At 45.5% G+C, this 17,631-nt stretch overlaps 1 protein-coding gene and 1 long non-coding RNA gene across 4 annotated transcripts in view; one reads left to right on the forward strand and one right to left on the reverse strand.

Annotated features, from left to right (window-relative positions):
* Nucleotides 1–17,631, reverse strand: part of TM6SF1 (transmembrane 6 superfamily member 1) — a 622,619-nt gene that overhangs the window by 250,412 nt on the left and 354,576 nt on the right. For both annotated transcript variants that reach the window (XM_078684737.1, XM_078684736.1), the window contains exon 7: nucleotides 5,883–5,987. In XM_078684737.1, coding sequence (XP_078540863.1) covers nucleotides 5,883–5,987 — 105 coding nt within the window. The remainder of the gene's footprint in view (nucleotides 1–5,882; nucleotides 5,988–17,631) is intronic.
* LOC144826417 (uncharacterized) overlaps nucleotides 1–17,631 on the forward strand; it is a 905,759-nt gene that overhangs the window by 73,706 nt on the left and 814,422 nt on the right. The window lies entirely within an intron of this gene.

The following is a 17,631-nucleotide window of genomic DNA, read 5'->3' on the forward strand; positions in this document are numbered from 1 at the left end:
GCAAGAAAGCAGCAGGCAGCAGGTCACGTGTTCCTTGACCTGCAATCCAGCAGAGTGGCAGTCCTTTCAGCTGCACAGCAGTCCTTCGTTCTGGCAGAATATCCACAGGTCAAGAAGTGTGCTGAAGAGTTGGTGTCTGAGGTCCAGTATTTATACCTAGTTGGGCCTTTAAAGTGGGGGGTGGGGGGAAAGCTGCTAGAGTCCCCAGGCCTTCTGCCTTCCTCTCCCTGGCTCCAGACTAACTACAGGGGTATGCAGCTCATTAAGTGGCAGGAAACAGCCTGTTCAAGTGTAAGCGGGGCTGTGCCAAGTTCCTCCCTCCCATCCTGCCGGTGATGGCCCATCCAGGCACACTTGAATTCCCTATTGCGTGTTGCTGTCTAAGAGGAAAACACAAAGCTCAAATGTTAGCTACACCCAGTCATGTGACCAGAGAGGCTGCAGGCACTAAATGGCTATGGTAGGAAACAGCCACTTTCTAAAAGTGATTCAGAAAAGGGGGTGGTGATGAACAGAGTGTCTGAATTAAGCAGACCACTCTTACCCAGTCCAAAGATCAGGGCTTGATCCATCACCGTTATTTAGCTCACTGCCCCATCCCAGCTCAGAACCTGGCTATATGCAAATTAGTCTGTCCCTGGCCCAGTGCATCATGGGAACAGGGCAGACCAAACTACCAAGCCAATTCTTCACCAGAAAGGAGACAAGCTTCCGGGGACCGGTTTCTGCCATTTCAGGCGTCGTCGGCCCGGCTTGCTTGAATCCTGATGGAGCAGTGAGCAAGGGACTCATGTCTGAGTATACCCTTCCACGCTTATGGTGGACAAAATGATTCAGAAAAGGGGGTGGTGATGAACAGAGTGTCTGAATTAAGCAGACCACTCTTACCCAGTCCAAAGATCAGGGCTTGATCCATCAACGTTATTTAGCTCACTGCCCCATTCCAGCTCAGAACCTGGCTATATGCAAATTAGTCTGTCCCTGGCCCAGTACATCATGGGAACAGGGCAGACCAAACTACCAAGCCAATTCTTCACCAGAATGGAGACAAGCTTCCGGGGACCGGTTTCTGCCATTTCAGGCGTCGTCGGCCCGGCTTGCTTGAATCCTGATGGAGCAGTGAGCAAGGGACTCATGTCGGAGTATACCCTTCCACGCTTATGGTGGACAAAATGATTCAGAAAAGGGGGTGGTGATGAACAGAGTGTCTGAATTAAGCAGACCACTCTTACCCAGTCCAAAGATCAGGGCTTGATCCAGCACCGTTATTTAGCTCACTGCCCCATCCCAGCTCAGAACCTGGCTATATGCAAATTAGTCTGTCCCTGGCCCAGTGCATCATGGGAACAGGGCAGACCAAACTACCAAGCCAATTCTTCACCAGAAAGGAGACAAGCTTCCGGGGACCGGTTTCTGCCATTTCAGGCGTCGTCGGCCCGGCTTGCTTGAATCCTGATGGAGCAGTGAGCAAGGGACTCATGTCTGAGTATACCCTTCCACGCTTATGGTGGACAAAATGATTCAGAAAAGGGGGTGCCTTGCTCATTGCACCATCAGGATTCAAGCAAGCCGGGCCGACGAAGCCTGAAATGGCAGAAACCGGTCCCCGGAAGCTTGTTTCCTTCCCAGTACAAGAATTGGCTTGGTAGTTTGGTTTGCCCTGTTCCCATCATGCACTGGGACAGGAACAGACTAATTTGCATATAGCCAAGTTCTGAGCTGGGATGGTGCAGTGAGCTAAAAAACGGTGATTGATCAAGCCCTGATCTTTGGACTGGGTAAGAGTGGTCTGCTTAATTCAGGCACTCTGTTCATCACCACCCCCTTTTCTGAATCATTTTGTCCACCATAAGCGTGGAAGGTTATACTCAGATGTGAGTCCCTTGCTCATTGCACCATCAGGATTCAAGCAAGCCGGGCCGATGACGCCTGAAATGGCAGAAACCGGTCCCCGGAAGCTTGTTTCCTTCCCAGTACAAGAATTGGCTTGGTAGTTTGGTTTGCCCTGTTCCCATCATGCACTGGGATAGGAACAGACTAATTTGCATATAGCCAAGTTCTGAGCTGGGATGGTGCAGTGAGCTAAAAAACGGTGATGGATCAAGCCCTGATCTTTGGACTGGGTAAGAGTGGTCTGCTTAATTCAGGCACTCTGTTCATCACCACCCCCTTTTCTGAATCATTTTGTCCACCATAAGCGTGGAAGGGTATACTCAGATGTGAGTCCCTTGCTCATTGCACCATCAGGATTCAAGCAAGCCGAGCCGACGACGCCTGAAATGGCAGAAACCGGTCCCCGGAAGCTTGTTTCCTTCCCAGTACAAGAATTGGCTTGGTAGTTTGGTTTGCCCTGTTCCCATCATGCACTGGGACAGGAACAGACTAATTTGCATATAGCCAAGTTCTGAGCTGGGATGGTGCAGTGAGCTAAAAAACGGTGATGGATCAAGCCCTGATCTTTGGACTGGGTAAGAGTGGTCTGCTTAATTCAGGCACTCTGTTCATCACCACCCCCTTTTCTGAATCATTTTGTCCACCATAAGCGTGGAAGGGTATACTCAGATGTGAGTCCCTTGCTCATTGCACCATCAGGATTCAAGCAAGCCGGGCCGACGACGCCTGAAATGGCAGAAACTGGTCCCCGGAAGCTTGTTTCCTTCCCAGTACCAGAATTGGCTTGGTAGTTTGGCTTGCCCTGTTCCCATCATGCACTGGGACAGGAACAGACTAATTTGCATATAGCCAAGTTCTGAGCTGGGATGGTGCAGTGAGCTAAAAAACGGTGATGGATCAAGCCCTGATCTTTGGACTGGGTAAGAGTGGTCTGCTTAATTCAGGCACTCTGTTCATCACCACCCCCTTTTCTGAATCACTTTCTAAAAGTGACATTTTTGAAACTGTATTTCAAAATCTGACTTCATCATACGTTAGGATTGTAAATTCCAATTCTAGAGACATCAAACATGAACTAGTTACCTCCTCATTTGAAAATGACTCTTATAAAATGTGATAAGGTACTCCAATATTATCCTATGGGAGAATTAAGCCTTGCAGTAATGACAAATTTATTTACCTGGACATGTAGAACTAGAAGTACTTGTCCTACCTTTAAATACACTGCAGGCTGCCCTCTGAACTGTACAGGGCCTAACCTACGGGCCACCTATATGTATTCAAAAGTAAGGTGTGGGCCTGGCAAAATGTTTATTTTGCAAGGTTGAAATGGAAGTTTAAAACTTGACATACAAGCTGCAATGGCAGGTCTGAGACATGTTTAAATGCTACTTAAGTGGGTGGCACAATCAGTGCTGCAGGCCCACTAGTAGTACTTAATTTTCAGGGCTGGGGTACATGTAGCATCACTTCAAGAGGGACTTATAAGTAAATTGAATAAGCCAATTAGGTATAAGCCAACTTTACCATGCTATAAGGAGAGAGCACAAGCACGAACACTCTGGTTAGCAATGGTAAAGTGAACAGAGTCATAAAGCCACCAAAAACAAATTAAGCAAAAATATTAAGGAGGAAGGCAAGTCCACCAAGTGTATCGGGTTTTTATGGTATCTGAAAAGGTGTAAAAGGTACGAGCATCATCACTATGGAAGTAAGTGATAATTTGTGCTCTGAAAATGGGGATCTCATGAGTGTGTAAAATATACTTAGCATACATTTTGTCTTTTACGCAGTGCTATAAACTAGGAGGATATCGGCACATGGTATTATGAAAAATTTGCAGTCCAAATAGAAAACATGAACGGAATATATATCACTTTATGACCTTTTGCCAAGTAACTATATTACACGTTTCAGCGCCAGGAACAGACTGCTTATACACCCACCAAGTAAGGAAGTTGTTAGTGTACACAAAACAGATTTTTATAAATGCATTTGCCATACTTCTATGTTTTAAAATGGAATCCTATGAAAGTGCATTTGACCATTTATTAGAATTTTAAATGATTCCCTTATTTGTTAGAATACACTATGACCTTTAATGAGGCAGACATGACTCACCTATAGACCAAATTATAATAATAACCTTACAGTTTGAGATTCATCACGAAATGTAATTGCAAGTGCAAATGTATACTAGCAACCAATGGTTACCATAATCCGTGCTAAAATTGGGATAGATTTCAGCACCCCTTTTTTGTATATGGTCGTTTTCCCTACCTCCAAAATAAAACTTACAGTTTTCTTCCATTGCCAGTATAGGATAAAATGAGTAATATGACATATAGTGATGATCTTGTCATTTTGTCTTTGGTTCTGGTCCACCAATCAGGACAACTAACTGACTATATATGATTCAAGAACTTAAGTCATCAACTTCGTATGTAAGACTATCAGTGGAAAATATGCAAAGCGAAATTGTACAACATTGCAGATTATCCTTATTTGGGAGTCCTGCTTTATTCAGTGGGACGTATTTTTTGAGTGCCTTTGACCGCAAGAATTAATTTTTGAAATTTAGTAGGAGGGCTTCTTTTATAATGTGCACATAAAATGTATCACATTTTGTAACACCTGGGGTGTTGCTCCCATTCAAGCAACGAAAATAAAGTACTGTGGATAAATGCATTATTAAAATAATTCTGAACTACAAATTCTGATGGTGTTGGGTTTGCTTGACCTCAGGTGCTTCAGTCCAAACTACCTGGTGAGTAGAGGAGGCACAAGACAACGTTTTATTCTACAAGCCTACTTTCTTCAACTAAAACCTAGCTTGTCAGTATTTCAAATACCTGCGGTTTCTCCTCATAACCAGCACAGAATACACACCAATTGCTTATTCCATCTAAAAGCAAGATATGCAAGAGGAATACATTTTATTTTCTTGGCTGTTTAAATTGATGAATTGAACATTCTTCTAGCACATAAATTTAACAGCTTGGTCAATATCATTAGCTATTAATTGCGCCGTGAAAAACACCTATGGATCTATTTACAGAAACAGCAATACGTTTTAAAATTATGACCATGATTTAACATCAATGAATTTGCGTGACTTTTCTTGACATCTGTAATTACATCTGAAGTTGTGCCAGTGATTAATATATTTAGAATAGGGTTAGACATGCACGACACAGAACATTAGTGGGAGGGGAGTATCAATGGCATTTTTCAAAAGTGAGTTTTGCAGGCATTTTGTAGCAATATGAATGTGATTTTGAGGTACCAAACAAGTTCCATTGGTTGTTTATATTATCCTACAGTATTTAGAATAGCATGGGCTATATGTAGCAATTAACATAATGCATACTACAGTACAACAAAAAGACAATGCCAAGGTGGCTGCCCAGTGAAATGGTTGATTAAAAAAAAATATATTTTGTGGTATATGTGTGCAATGAAAAGTACCAAGAAAAAATAACCCGTGCGCCAGCCTAACAAAGTCAGAGCTGTTGACTTTGCCAATACTTGTTTTCATTGTAGTAAGTAATTTCTTCTGATGGCCAAAGCATCTCATTCTCTCTTCATGTTAATGTAAATGTTTCATATATTTTAGCACTTCTATACTGCTTTCCTGTCCCTTATAGAACCAGCCTTCCTCAAAGAAAGCAGGAAAATAAATTCAAGCACTGGACAGGCCAGCTTTTTTAATTATATATTGTAATACCCCTCAATTTGGGGTGCTGCCTCAGATGCTTGGACAATGAGATGAGTAGATGGTGATCAAGAGCATAGCTTTAACTAGAAAGGGAATCACTGGGGGTATTCTACAGCCGGAGGATGTGCACAAAAGAAATTGGAGAAGCAGTCACCGTTGATTAACTGTGCTCATCAAATTACAGAAGCTATACTAACAGGTTTAGAACTGACTTTATTTTGAATTCAAATGGTAATACACTGTAGAAACAGACAATGCAATTTTAACTTACCATGCCTCGGAATATGCAGAAAGCAGTTGCAAACATTAGGTAGACAGCCAACATTAGATCAACTGGTCTTCTTAACAGTCCCTTTTTCTGAGCTTCTTGTACTACCTAAAAAAATACAGGTAACGTATGGATAGGTTTCAAAATATATGCATTTTGATGTTAACTGCACAAACATTTAAAAGAAACATATGTATTTACCAAGTGTTGGGAAATCATATCATCACGATATTCCAACTCTTCTGCATTTCATTAAAAAAAAATATATATATATATATATATATTCACTGAAAAAAACATAGTTTTCAGGAACATTATAGTTAGAAATTAGCATTTAAAAATCCTTGGAAATTCACTGAAAAAATCACAGGTTTCAGGGACGTTATAGTTAGTTGGACATTTCACTCGTACAAAAACAGAGAAATTTGGCTGTTATAGTTAGTTCAGCTAACTATAACTAGCGCACCCGCAATGCACTGCTGATGACGTCACATATTACATCATTCATGACATGGTCAGTGACATCACTGATGACATTTCAAATGATATCACTGATGACATCACTGATGACATCATCCAGTGGCTGTGTGTTTCTATAAAGTTTAAATATGTTTTATATATATGCCAAGGTATATTGAAGAATGAGTGGGTGTATAAGTGTCTGGATGGATGATTTAGTAGGTGCCTGACTGACTGTATAAGTGAGTGATCAAATGTGTCTTACTGAATGCATGGGTTAGTGACTGATACAGACATTCACACAGTTTAGTTTGTCAGTTGGTGTGTAAGTGGTTGAATGGGTTGTCGAGTAGCTAAATGAGTATCTATATGGGTTATAGCTTGGTTGTCTGAGTATCTGATGGGTGCCTGAGTGTCTGTGTGGTTGGGTGGGGGGGTGTGACTGTGCATAGATGTGTGAGTGGATGATTTACTGGCTGTATGGGTTCAAGAGTGCATCTATAAAGGGCTGTATGGGTGGGTGAGTGTGTGTATGGGGTGTTGGTGAGTGAATGGATGCCTCAGTGGTACATGTGTGAGTAACTGCATATGTGAAAGGCAGTATATGTGAGTATTGAAGTGTATAAATGACTATATGTGAGCTTGAGTGATTGTGAGAGTGGCTTTATGGATCAGTGTGTGCTTATATTAGTTATTGTATAAGAGTGTAAGAATGTGTTAGGATATGTTTGAATAAGTAAGGTGGTGTGTCCATAACTGTATAGGTGAGTAAATGGGAGTGTGATTTATTCTTTGCATGACTGACTAGGTATGTGAGTAACTCCATGGATGAGTGGCAGTGTATGAGTGTCTGTATAGATATATGGGTACATATGATAATGCCGTATTGATGGTTGACTGCATGTATGAGTGACTGTGTGGGTCAATCAGTGGATGTGTGTGTAGACCTAGCAATTAGTGAGTGGGTATGTATTAACTGGTATTGGTGTGTCTATGGCTTCGAAAATGATAGTCTGTATTTTAGAGTGGGTGTATCAAATGTTATATTAGGGTATGAGGAGGTGCATCAGATTATCACATGGATGATGTCATCAGTGATGTAATTTGAGATGTCATCAGTGATGTCACCGTCCATGTCATGAATGATGTAATATGTGACTTCATCAGCAGTGCATTGCGGGGGCGCGAGTTATAGTTACCTGAACTAACTATAACAGCCGACTTTCTCTGGTTTTGTACGAATGAAATATCCAACTAACTATAACATCCCTGAAACATTTGTTTTTATTCAGTGAATTTCTAAGATTTTTTAAATGCTAATTTCTAACTATAACGACCCTGAAACCTATGGATTTTTCAGTGAATTTCAAAGGTTTTTTAAAATGCTAATTTCTAACTATGCCTACAAAGGTAGGCCATGTGCAGTAAGAGGAAGAAAAGCGGAGAAAGAAGCTAGACAAATGCAGAAAGAGGCAACTTAAGTCAAGAAAGATGAAGAAAAGTGCAGGAAGAAGAAGAGATGTGCAGAAAGAACCAACAGAGGAGCATAAAGTACTCCTGTGCCCCCAACTTTTTTCTGATGGGTACTGGTGGTAACTGACTCTGACTAACCAGGCCTAGATCCAGTGCTATTCTCAAAGACACTTAGAATACATTGTAAACACCTACATACACTAGGGAACACTATGCGTGAGGGGACCCTGTGATTAGCATGACCTCATATGTATTTGCCATGAGTTAGTGCCTGGCTCATTGTATAAGTACACGAGTAGTGACTGGATGATTAGAGTGCTACAAGGAGAGTGCAAGGGCTTGGATTTGGGCAGAGTGATTGGATAAGTACATGGTGCTGGCTGGGTGAATAGAGGAGTGCATGGGTAGTGGCAGGGCAAAGGCTAGACTGCATGGGTACTACCTGGATAATTGCAGGAGTGAATCAGTACTGTGTAGGTGGTTAGAGGTCTGCATGGGAAGTGCTTAGGGGATTGTAGCAGTGCATGTGTTAGTGCCTGGGCCACTGCATAAGTACATGGTGCTGGCTGGGTGATTGGAAGAGTGCATGGTTAGTGACAGGGCGATAAATGGACTGCATGGATAGTGCTCAGGGGATTGTAGCAGTGCATGAGTTAGCGCCTGGGTCATTGCATGAGTGCATGGGTAGTGACAGGATGATTAGACTGCTGCAAAGAGAGTATATGGTGAATTTATAAGGGCTTGGGTTTTGGCGGAGTGACTGGATAAGTACATGGGTACTGTCTGGATGATTAGAGTACTGCAAGTAGAGTGCATGGTGAATTTATAAGTGCTTGGATTTTGGCAAAGTGATTGGATAAGTACATGGTGCTGACTGGGTGATTGGAGGAGTGCATAGGCAGTGACAGGGAGATGGCTGGGCTGCATGGGGAGAGCACAGGGGATTGTAGCAGTGCATGTGTTAGTGACTGGGTCATTGCATGAGTACATGGGTAGTGACTGGATGGTTAGAGTGCTGCAAGGAAAGTGCACGGTGATGTTATAACTGCTTGGGTTTTGGCGGAGTGATTCCATAAGTACATGGGAAGTGACTGGATGATTACAGTACTGCAAGGAGAGTGCATGGTGAATTTATAAATGATTGGGTTTTGTTGGAGTGATTGGATAAGTGCATGATGCTGGATGGGTGATTGGAGGAGTGCATGGGTAGTGACAGAAAGATTGCTGAAGTGCTTGGGTACTACCTGGGTAATTGGAGGAGCAAATCAGTAGTGTGTAGGTGGTTAGAGGTCTGCATGGGTAGTGCTCAGGGGATTGTAGCAGTGCATGGCCTAGTGCCTGGGCCATTGCATAAGTACATGGGTACTGACTGCATGATTAGACTACTGCACGGAGAGTGCATGGTGAATTTATAACTGCTTGGGTTTTGGCGGAGTGATTGGATAAGTACATGGTGCTTGCTGGATGATTGGAGGAGTGCATGGGTAGTGGCAGGGCGATGGCGAGACTTCATGGGTACTACCTGGATAATTGCAGGAGTGAATTAGTACTGTGTAGGTGGTTAGAGGTCTGCATAGGTAGTGCAAGGGGATTGTAGCGGTGCATGTGTTAGTGCCTGGGTCATTGCATGCATACATGGGTAGTGACTGGTTGATTAGAGTACTGCAAGGAGAGTGCATGATGAATTTATAAGTGCTTGGGGTTTGGCAGAGTGATTGGATAAGTACATGGTGGTGACTGGATGATTGGAGGAGTGCATGGGTAGTGACAAGGAGATGGTTGGACTGCATGAGTAGTGCTCACAGGATTGTAGCAGTGCATGTGTTAGTGCCTGGGTCATTGCATGAGTACATGGGTAGTGACTGGATGATTAGAGCACTGCAATGACAGTGCATGGTGATTTTATAACTGCTTGGGTTTAGGTGGAGTGATTGGATAAGTGCATGATGCTGGATGGGTGATTGGAGGAGTGCATGGGTAGTGACAGAAGGATTGCTGGAGTGAATGGGTACTACCTGGGTAATTGGAGAAATGAATTACAAGTGTGTAGGTGGTTAGAGGTCTGCATGATGAGAGCACAGGGGATTGTAGTAGTGCATGTGTTAGTGCCTGGGTCATTGCATGAGTACATGGGTACTGACTGGATGATTAGAGTACTGCAAGGAGAGTGCATGATGAATTTATTAGGTGCTTGGGTTTTGGCGGAGTGATTGGATAAGTACATGGTGGTGACTGGGTACTTGGAGGAGTGCATGGGGAGTGACAAGGAGATGGTTGGACTGCATGAGTAGTGCTCACGGGATTGTAGCAGTGCGTGTGTTAGTGCCCGGGTCATTACATCAGTACATGGGTAGTGACTGGATGATTAGAGCGCAGCAAGGACAGTGCATGGTGATTTTATAACTGCTAGGGTTTTGGCGGAGTGGATGGGTGATTGGAGGAGTGCATGGGTAGTGACAGATGGATGGATTGCTGGAGTGAATGGGTACTACCTGGGTAATTGAGGTACCTGGTGGGCTAGTTGGACCAAAGGGACCCTCAGGATTTAACGGGACTTAATCCCCCAACTTACAACGCGCCAGAGGGCCTGTATGCACAGTGGTGAAGGGAGAGTGTGGGGCCTGATGTGAGAAGTGTGCAAACGCGCCATGTGGCTCGTTTTTAGTTGGGGGATTAAGTCCCCTTAATTCCTGAGGCTCCCTGGGGTCCAACTAGCCCACCAGGTAACTCCACTAAGTGCCACAGATCTGTGTTGCAGAGAGGTGTAAACAGGGGCGTGGCCTTTGACCACCTCTCTGCAACGCAGCTCTGTGGCGCATACTGGAGGTACCTGCTGGGATAGTTGGCCCCCAGGGACCACCAGTATTCAAGGGAAATTAATTCCCCAACTTACAACGCTCCACGGGGCGCGTTTGCAGACTGATGCACAGAGGGGGCGGGGCCTCCGGTGCAATGCCTTTTTTTTCTTTTTGGGGCTGTGTGGCCCCCCCTTCCTTTCCTATTTTTTGGGCCCTGGGGAAATCCATCCCCCAGCACCTGACCCCTGTTTTCTTAACTTTTAAAAATGAAATCCGGAAGGGGGCTGCATTGTCCCCTTCACGAGTCCATTTTCGGCCATGGGGACCGCATCCCCCGGGGCATGGCCAGTATTTTTTTTTATATATTTGGAGGGGGACGCATGGCCCCCCTCCTCAGACCATTTATGGCCCCGGGGAACCCCTCCCCCGGGGCCGGCCTTTCCTTTTTTATTTATTTATTGTTTATGGGGAGGGGGCTCCATGGCCCCCCTCCCGGGCCACTTCTAGCCCCAGGGACCATATCCCTTGGGCTTGGCCACTCCGTTGGGGACCGTGGGGGAGGCCCCAATTCAGCTCCTCTTGTGGAAAAGCAATCTGGTTTGGATTTTGTAAGTGAGAGCAGGAAACCTGCTCTCACTTACAAAATCCAAACCAGTGTTTGCTATGACCGGACGGGAACCGCACGGCTCCCGCCCTTCCATAGCAAACAGCAGTGGGCACACCGGGACACTGCAGGAGCCAGACCTTGCGGTTGGCGGTCCCCAGGGCCATCAAGGGCTCCAGGAGGGGGGCCTCGAGGCCCCCCTCCCAACGTGTTAAAAGCCCTGGTGAGGTGGTAGTGCCCGGGGCTCAGGTCCGTAACGGACCCCCGCATTTACATTTTTAGTGCCCCGGGGAGGTGGCGGTCCCTGGGGCATGTGGGGGGGCTCGAGCTCCCTACACAGGTTTAGTTTTTAAAAAACACATAAATAAAAAACCAGCCCCGGGGGAGCGGCGGTCCCCAGGGCTGCAGGTGCCCTCCTACTTATAATTCACATAGCCCTGGGGAGGTGGCGGTCCCTGGGGCTGCGGGGACCCCCGCTACATAAATAAATTGCCCCCAGAACTTGGCCCACCTGGCGGCTTTGAAAACCAAGTGCGGGAGACTGCGCTAAGTTTAAAAAAAATTCGGACGGATTTGCGCACCGGCGCGACCCAGTCCGAAAATTTTAAAAAAATGCTTTTTTTGGGCCTGGACCCCCTAAGCAGGCCTGGGTGGTCAGGGTGTTTTTGCCCTGCCCCCCTTTCTTGTTTTTTTAGCCTTTTTCTCACCTTTTTCTTTCTCCCTCCTCGAAGCACAAGATGGCTGCCAACTCTTCCTGGTTTGAAGTGCTGGCAGCCAATTACAGCAAAGCTTGTGCTCGGGGTTAGGCCCTGCCCAGATATCGAAACTATCTATTTTTGTGTGTTTAGCGTTTTAGCAGCTGGTTGAGTAGGAAATGTTAAAGGTATAATCAGTGCAGTTGAAAAACTATAAAACGTTTTTTTTTTTTAAAGGTCCTAAAGTTAGTTCACGTTTTTCTCCAGTTCTTTTGCCGCAATTTTCCAAAAGTTAATGGCTATGCAGGACAGTTGAATCGACGATCCTCCAAGGCATTTTATAAGTGCCGTTCTGGACGTTCTTATTTGAGCCTTTCTTAATGCCTCCCGAAGAACAACTTTTTGAGTTTCTAATAGTGAAGGGCAGATACATAGGATAGATAGTAATGACTCGTCCCCCTGTCCACAGAGGCGGCATTCCTTGGTTGGCCATATGTGTTTCCATTTCAGGGTCAAGTCCTTCATGGGGTATGACCCCAGCCGGCTCAAGTAATGCTTTTTATGATGTGAGAAATGTTCAGACAGGTATGTTTGAGGTTTCAGAGTGTGATACGAGTGTATCACTGCTCAGGCATCTTTTTTTTTTTAGAAGGCTGTTTTGTCCGTTAGTAAGGAGATCTGCTTTATTGCGTTGTTTACAACGGTTTTAACTCCGGAGTGCGTTGTGACTGTTAGCCAGGCCTCCTCTAACTGTAGTGCCGAGAGAGATTGTTCCAGGACTTTAGTAATAGAGTTGATTAGCCTGGTTTGTTTTTCAATCTCCGCCCAACAGTGGTGAGCTAGAGTGGTATCTTCTGCTGCCCTCATCCTCCAATAATATTTAACTAGTGCGCCTTGTCTGACTGATTTCTGATTTTTTAGTCCGTATTCTAATCAGGTTTGTGCTTGTGAGATGTGTCAAGTAATTAAGAACAGACTCTTAAAAAGTGAAGAAAATTAGTTTTCACTAGGTTCCATTACTTTCCTTACATTCCTCTATTCCTTGCCATCTCGTGACAAAACCCTGCCTACAGCCTACATTTCTGCTGATGCTCAAAACTATCGCATACCCAAGCCCCCTGTTCTTGGCCGGTAGCCAATTCATCTACAGAAAGCCATGAGATACCTACGCCCTGTGTAAACAAACTTGTTTTTCATCTTCTGCTTCCTGCTTGGTAAACATCCTTGACACCGTGATCAGGTTGATTGAACAATGATCTGAATGCAGAGCCTTGATCAGGTTGATTAAACAATGATCTGAATGCCGAGCCTTGATCAGGTTGATTGAACAATGGTCTGAAAGCCGAGCCTTGATCAGGTTATCAACTACAAACACCGCCCTGATTGAACAATGGACTGAATGCCAAAAGGGTGGGGTAGAATGTATATAAGGCTTGTACGCTACGGAGTAAAGCAGCAGCCTCTGGATTTTGTCTCTGATGTGCTTGGGACTCTGTTCCATAGCCCGGGCTATTGCAATAAAGGTGGTTCTCTCTGCAGACGAAGGTTTCCGGGTCTACTTTGTTATATAAGGAGGGCAAGAGAAGACTCGGGTGATTCCCGCACGCCAAGCCCCACTCCTCCTTGGGGTGGGCGTTTTTTTGGTTCTACAAATGGCGACTGAACAGGGACACCACAGAGATATAGGTCTGGCCCGGTGGTCGTGAGGGGGCCTGTGGTGAAAGCCTGACGGAGGTACCCTACCCGAGGGACCATTTTGAGTCCGGTAGACCAGAAGTCTTGTGCACGGTCGTCCCCATCCGGTCTGGGCCACCTGACCGTGTCCCGCTGGTGTCCCCTTTAGTGCGGTTTCTGTCTGGATCTGGACTCATGCCTGCGTCTGCAGAAGAGAACAACATTTGCGGGTAAGGGTGGACTGATCATCCACCACTTGTGCTCTGTTTTATGCCTGTATTGACTTTCGCAAAAGCCAAGCCAGTGAGGTGAGTGTTTTTCTCCCACTGTTGTCTGCCTGAAGTAAAAATATGCCAGTCAATAATAAGTCCGAAAATTATGTTGTTGCGTATGTACAGAGGTCTACCTTCTGGAGGCAGCCTGCCTGATTCCTCCAGAAGGAACCCCAAGTTATGAAATATATGTTAAATATGGGCCATCTGCTATCAGGTTTTCTTCCTTATGGGTAAAATATACAAAACGAAGCAATGTTGAATTACAGTGGCCACAGTTTGGCTCCTTCGATCTCCAGGCCCTTTCGAGCCTGGAGGAGCAGCTGCTCCGCAAGCGGTCTCTTCAAGCCACGTTTGATGCCACCGCATTGTGGAGGAAAGAAATAGATCAAAGAATTTTTAAAAAAGCAAGCGTTGAACAAAAAGAAAGAGAGGATGTCTATGCTGATCATGCGAAAGCACATTTAGAAAATAAGGTTCAGGAAGGGGTTGAAATGGCAGATAGTCATCATAGGGCTAAGACAACAAAATGTTACCCCGCTCGTTCTCCCAGGGACCTTGAGGTTGAAAGAGAAGAGGGGGACTCGTTGCTGAATGCTATTCTTGAAGGTCCACCTCCTGCCTATGCTCCGGCTCCTATGTATCTTGCTCTTCCTCAAAATGTTCCTAACGCTCCACCCCCACCAGTGGTGGTTCAGACTGCCCCACCCATTGTACCACTGCCTGATCCTTTGACTCCCGTCATCCTGCCTGCACCCCTCCCTCCAACAGTTCATACCGCCCGACTTACTGACTCAACCCCGACCCTACATTCCCGTCTGCTTGATAATAAGTCTATTGGTACCCCTGTTGATGACCCCTATGCCACTTCGGACCAAACAAGATGGTCCTCCCTTATGCCAATACCCTGTTTGGATTCTTCGGTACCCCTAGAAAGGAGTCTTTGAGGTCTGCTGAACTCCCTGGGGGTAGTGAAAGGGACGCTATGCGAAAATGTGCATTTTAGATAAATAATGGTAATATTTATCGCGTTAAAGATATCTGGCCGACGTTTAGACAATTGACGGCCATACAACAAACAGACATGGCCAAGTATATGTGCACACTTATAATGAAAAGATACGAAGCGTTGTTCATGGATACTCCCCGAGGATTGATTGATTTAAAACTAACTATTGCCAAGGGTCATGTTCAGGGAGATGATATGCATGAAGCTCTTGTTACTATGATTGCGTTCAGAGACACAACAGCTTCTCCGCCACCTCAGAATGACAAAGCTATGCCTATGAGAGAGACAGCTCCCGTCTTTGTCCCTGCAGTGCCCGCCAATAACCAGGGTGTTGGAGCAGCCTAGCCCACTGGCGTAGGATGTGGGTGCATGTCCCATGGAAAAGAGCGGATGTTCTTCAATTGAAATCCCAATTACCAGACCCCCGTAAGAATCCGGCTCTTTACTATCAGGAATTAGGTCAGATTGTTTCCTCTGGTGTCCTTACCTTAAAGGATATTGACTTATTGTTCGGGTCAGTAGTACCACCTGACATATGGGACAAAATACGCCATGCCAATCATAATGCCGCTTTGCATGGTGACTGGACCGACTTTGAGAGGATGGAGAATGACAGAGAGGGAGGGACTAATCCTGATACGGCTATTCTGGCTCTCCAAGGCCATCTGTTACAACTCATGAAGACCCTTTTGCCCGAAATCGCTGTTAATTGGGATAAGATAAATGCATGTAAACAACGTAAGGATGAGTCTGTTGCTGATTGTTTCACCGGCTTCACAACTGAGTACAAAAGTCACAGTGGATTGGACCCTAGAGCCCTGGCTCGGGTTCAGTGTTTATTGATAAATTTGTATCTAATTTATTACCGGATCTCTCGGCCCGCCTTAAGAAGGTTGAGAGTACATGGTCAGCTCAGACAATGGAAGGCATACTTGCCATGGCCCAATATCATGAGAATAGAGAGAATGAAGATAAAGACAAAGAGGTTAGGAAGAACAAGGACCTTAAGACAAAAGTTTTGTTACAACAAGCTTATCCACCCAAGGGACAAAATGCTAGAGGCCAAGGTCCGCCTTCGGGCCAGTTCCAGAGGCTGCCCCAGCGCCCCCTTCAGTCTCCTTTACAGAAGTCCATCAGTTCGACAGGTCCCGTTGATAAGGACCAGTGGGCCTACTGTAAGGCTTATGGCCACTGGGTTAGTTAATGCCCGGTGTTAGCCCAGAATATTCAGTCAGGAAAAACTAGGCCCCGAACCCAAAGGGATGGAAATGCGGGACCTCCTAGGCAGAGGCGTGCGCCAGACCCTAATGTTCGACCCCATATGGATCCGCCTCAGGGCACAGTTAACAGATTTGACAACGGGTATGAGGCCACTAGGACCTACTTTAATGATGATTATGATGAGATCGATGAAACAGGTTTCTACCAGCCATAGGAAAGCCAAGAAAGGGGTAATGCAAGAGTGCCGATTCCTGTGGATCCACGAGGTCCTTATGTCTAGATGTCAGTTGCAGGGGATAAAAAAAGTTTCTCCTAGACACCGGGGCTACTAGCTCCTCTGTGAGCACACCTTGATACCGGAGGCAGCCCTTTCTGGCTCTCTCAATATCTCTGTGGGTTTTTCTGGGGTCCCTGTCACCAACCCCGTTTCTAAGCCTCTCCCGCTGGATCACGGTCCAGCTCATATGGATGCTCCTTTGGTTCTCAAGACTGGCTGTAGGGAAAATTTGCTGGGTTTAAATTTGTTAAAGGTTTTACATGCTAACATTTCTTGTAGTCCTGATGGTGTGTCCCTTACCATATCACCATATTCCTCTGCCACTATGTTTCTCTCTGGACACCTCCCTCCCGTTCTGCAGGCCTTACCCTCATCACTTTGGGCCACTTCTGACACTGATGTAGGACTTCTTAACATTTTTCCGCATACTGTCATATCCAACAAGGAACCCAAATGCCCTGGCTTCGCCAGTATCTCCTTCCCCAGGAGGGTGAGGCTGCCCATTTATCTATAATATCAGATCTCATGAAGAAGGGAGTGGTTGAGGAGACATGTGGTAGAGTGTAACAGCCCAATTATTCCAGTCCTTAAAAAATATATTGACCCCTCTCCCGCGGCCCCAAAATCTATCAATTTGTCATCGATCTGCGGTCTCTCAACAAAATTACTGTCTCCCAGTATCCTGTTGTTCCTGATATCACAGCCCTGTTATTGACCTGAAGAATGCGTTTTTCAGCATTCCCATACATCCGGACAGTAGACATCTTTTTGGTTTCTCCCTTAGAGGGCGGAGTTTCTGGTTCTGCCGTGCCCCCAAGGTTTTACTGAAAGCCCCAGCATCTATAGTCAGGCTCTCAAGAATCAGTTGGACTCCCTGACGCTCGCAGCAGGAGCCACTCTGTTGCAATATGTAGATGATCTCTTAATTGCAGCCACTTCTGCTCCACTTTGTGAACAAACAACAGTACGTCTGCTTCACCACCTTGCCTCCCACAATCATAAGGTTTCCTTGAACAAATTGCAATTTTGTTGAGAGAAAGTGACCTACCTCGGCCACCTCCTCTCGAAGGAGGGAAGACAACTTACCGCTGACCGAGTGGCCCTTATTACCTCCATGCCTCCCCCTTTGACACAGAAACAAGTACGTGCCTTTATAGGCCTCACTTCCTATTGCAGACAATGGGTCCCTAACTTCTCGCCATTATCAAACCTCTTTTAGCTCACACTACTAAAGATATGCCAGAGTGAGGTTTCCCATGGACGACTGAGC

Source organism: Lissotriton helveticus, chromosome 3_2 (assembly GCF_964261635.1).
Source record: "Lissotriton helveticus chromosome 3_2, aLisHel1.1, whole genome shotgun sequence".
Classification (NCBI taxonomy): Eukaryota; Metazoa; Chordata; class Amphibia; order Caudata; family Salamandridae; genus Lissotriton; species Lissotriton helveticus.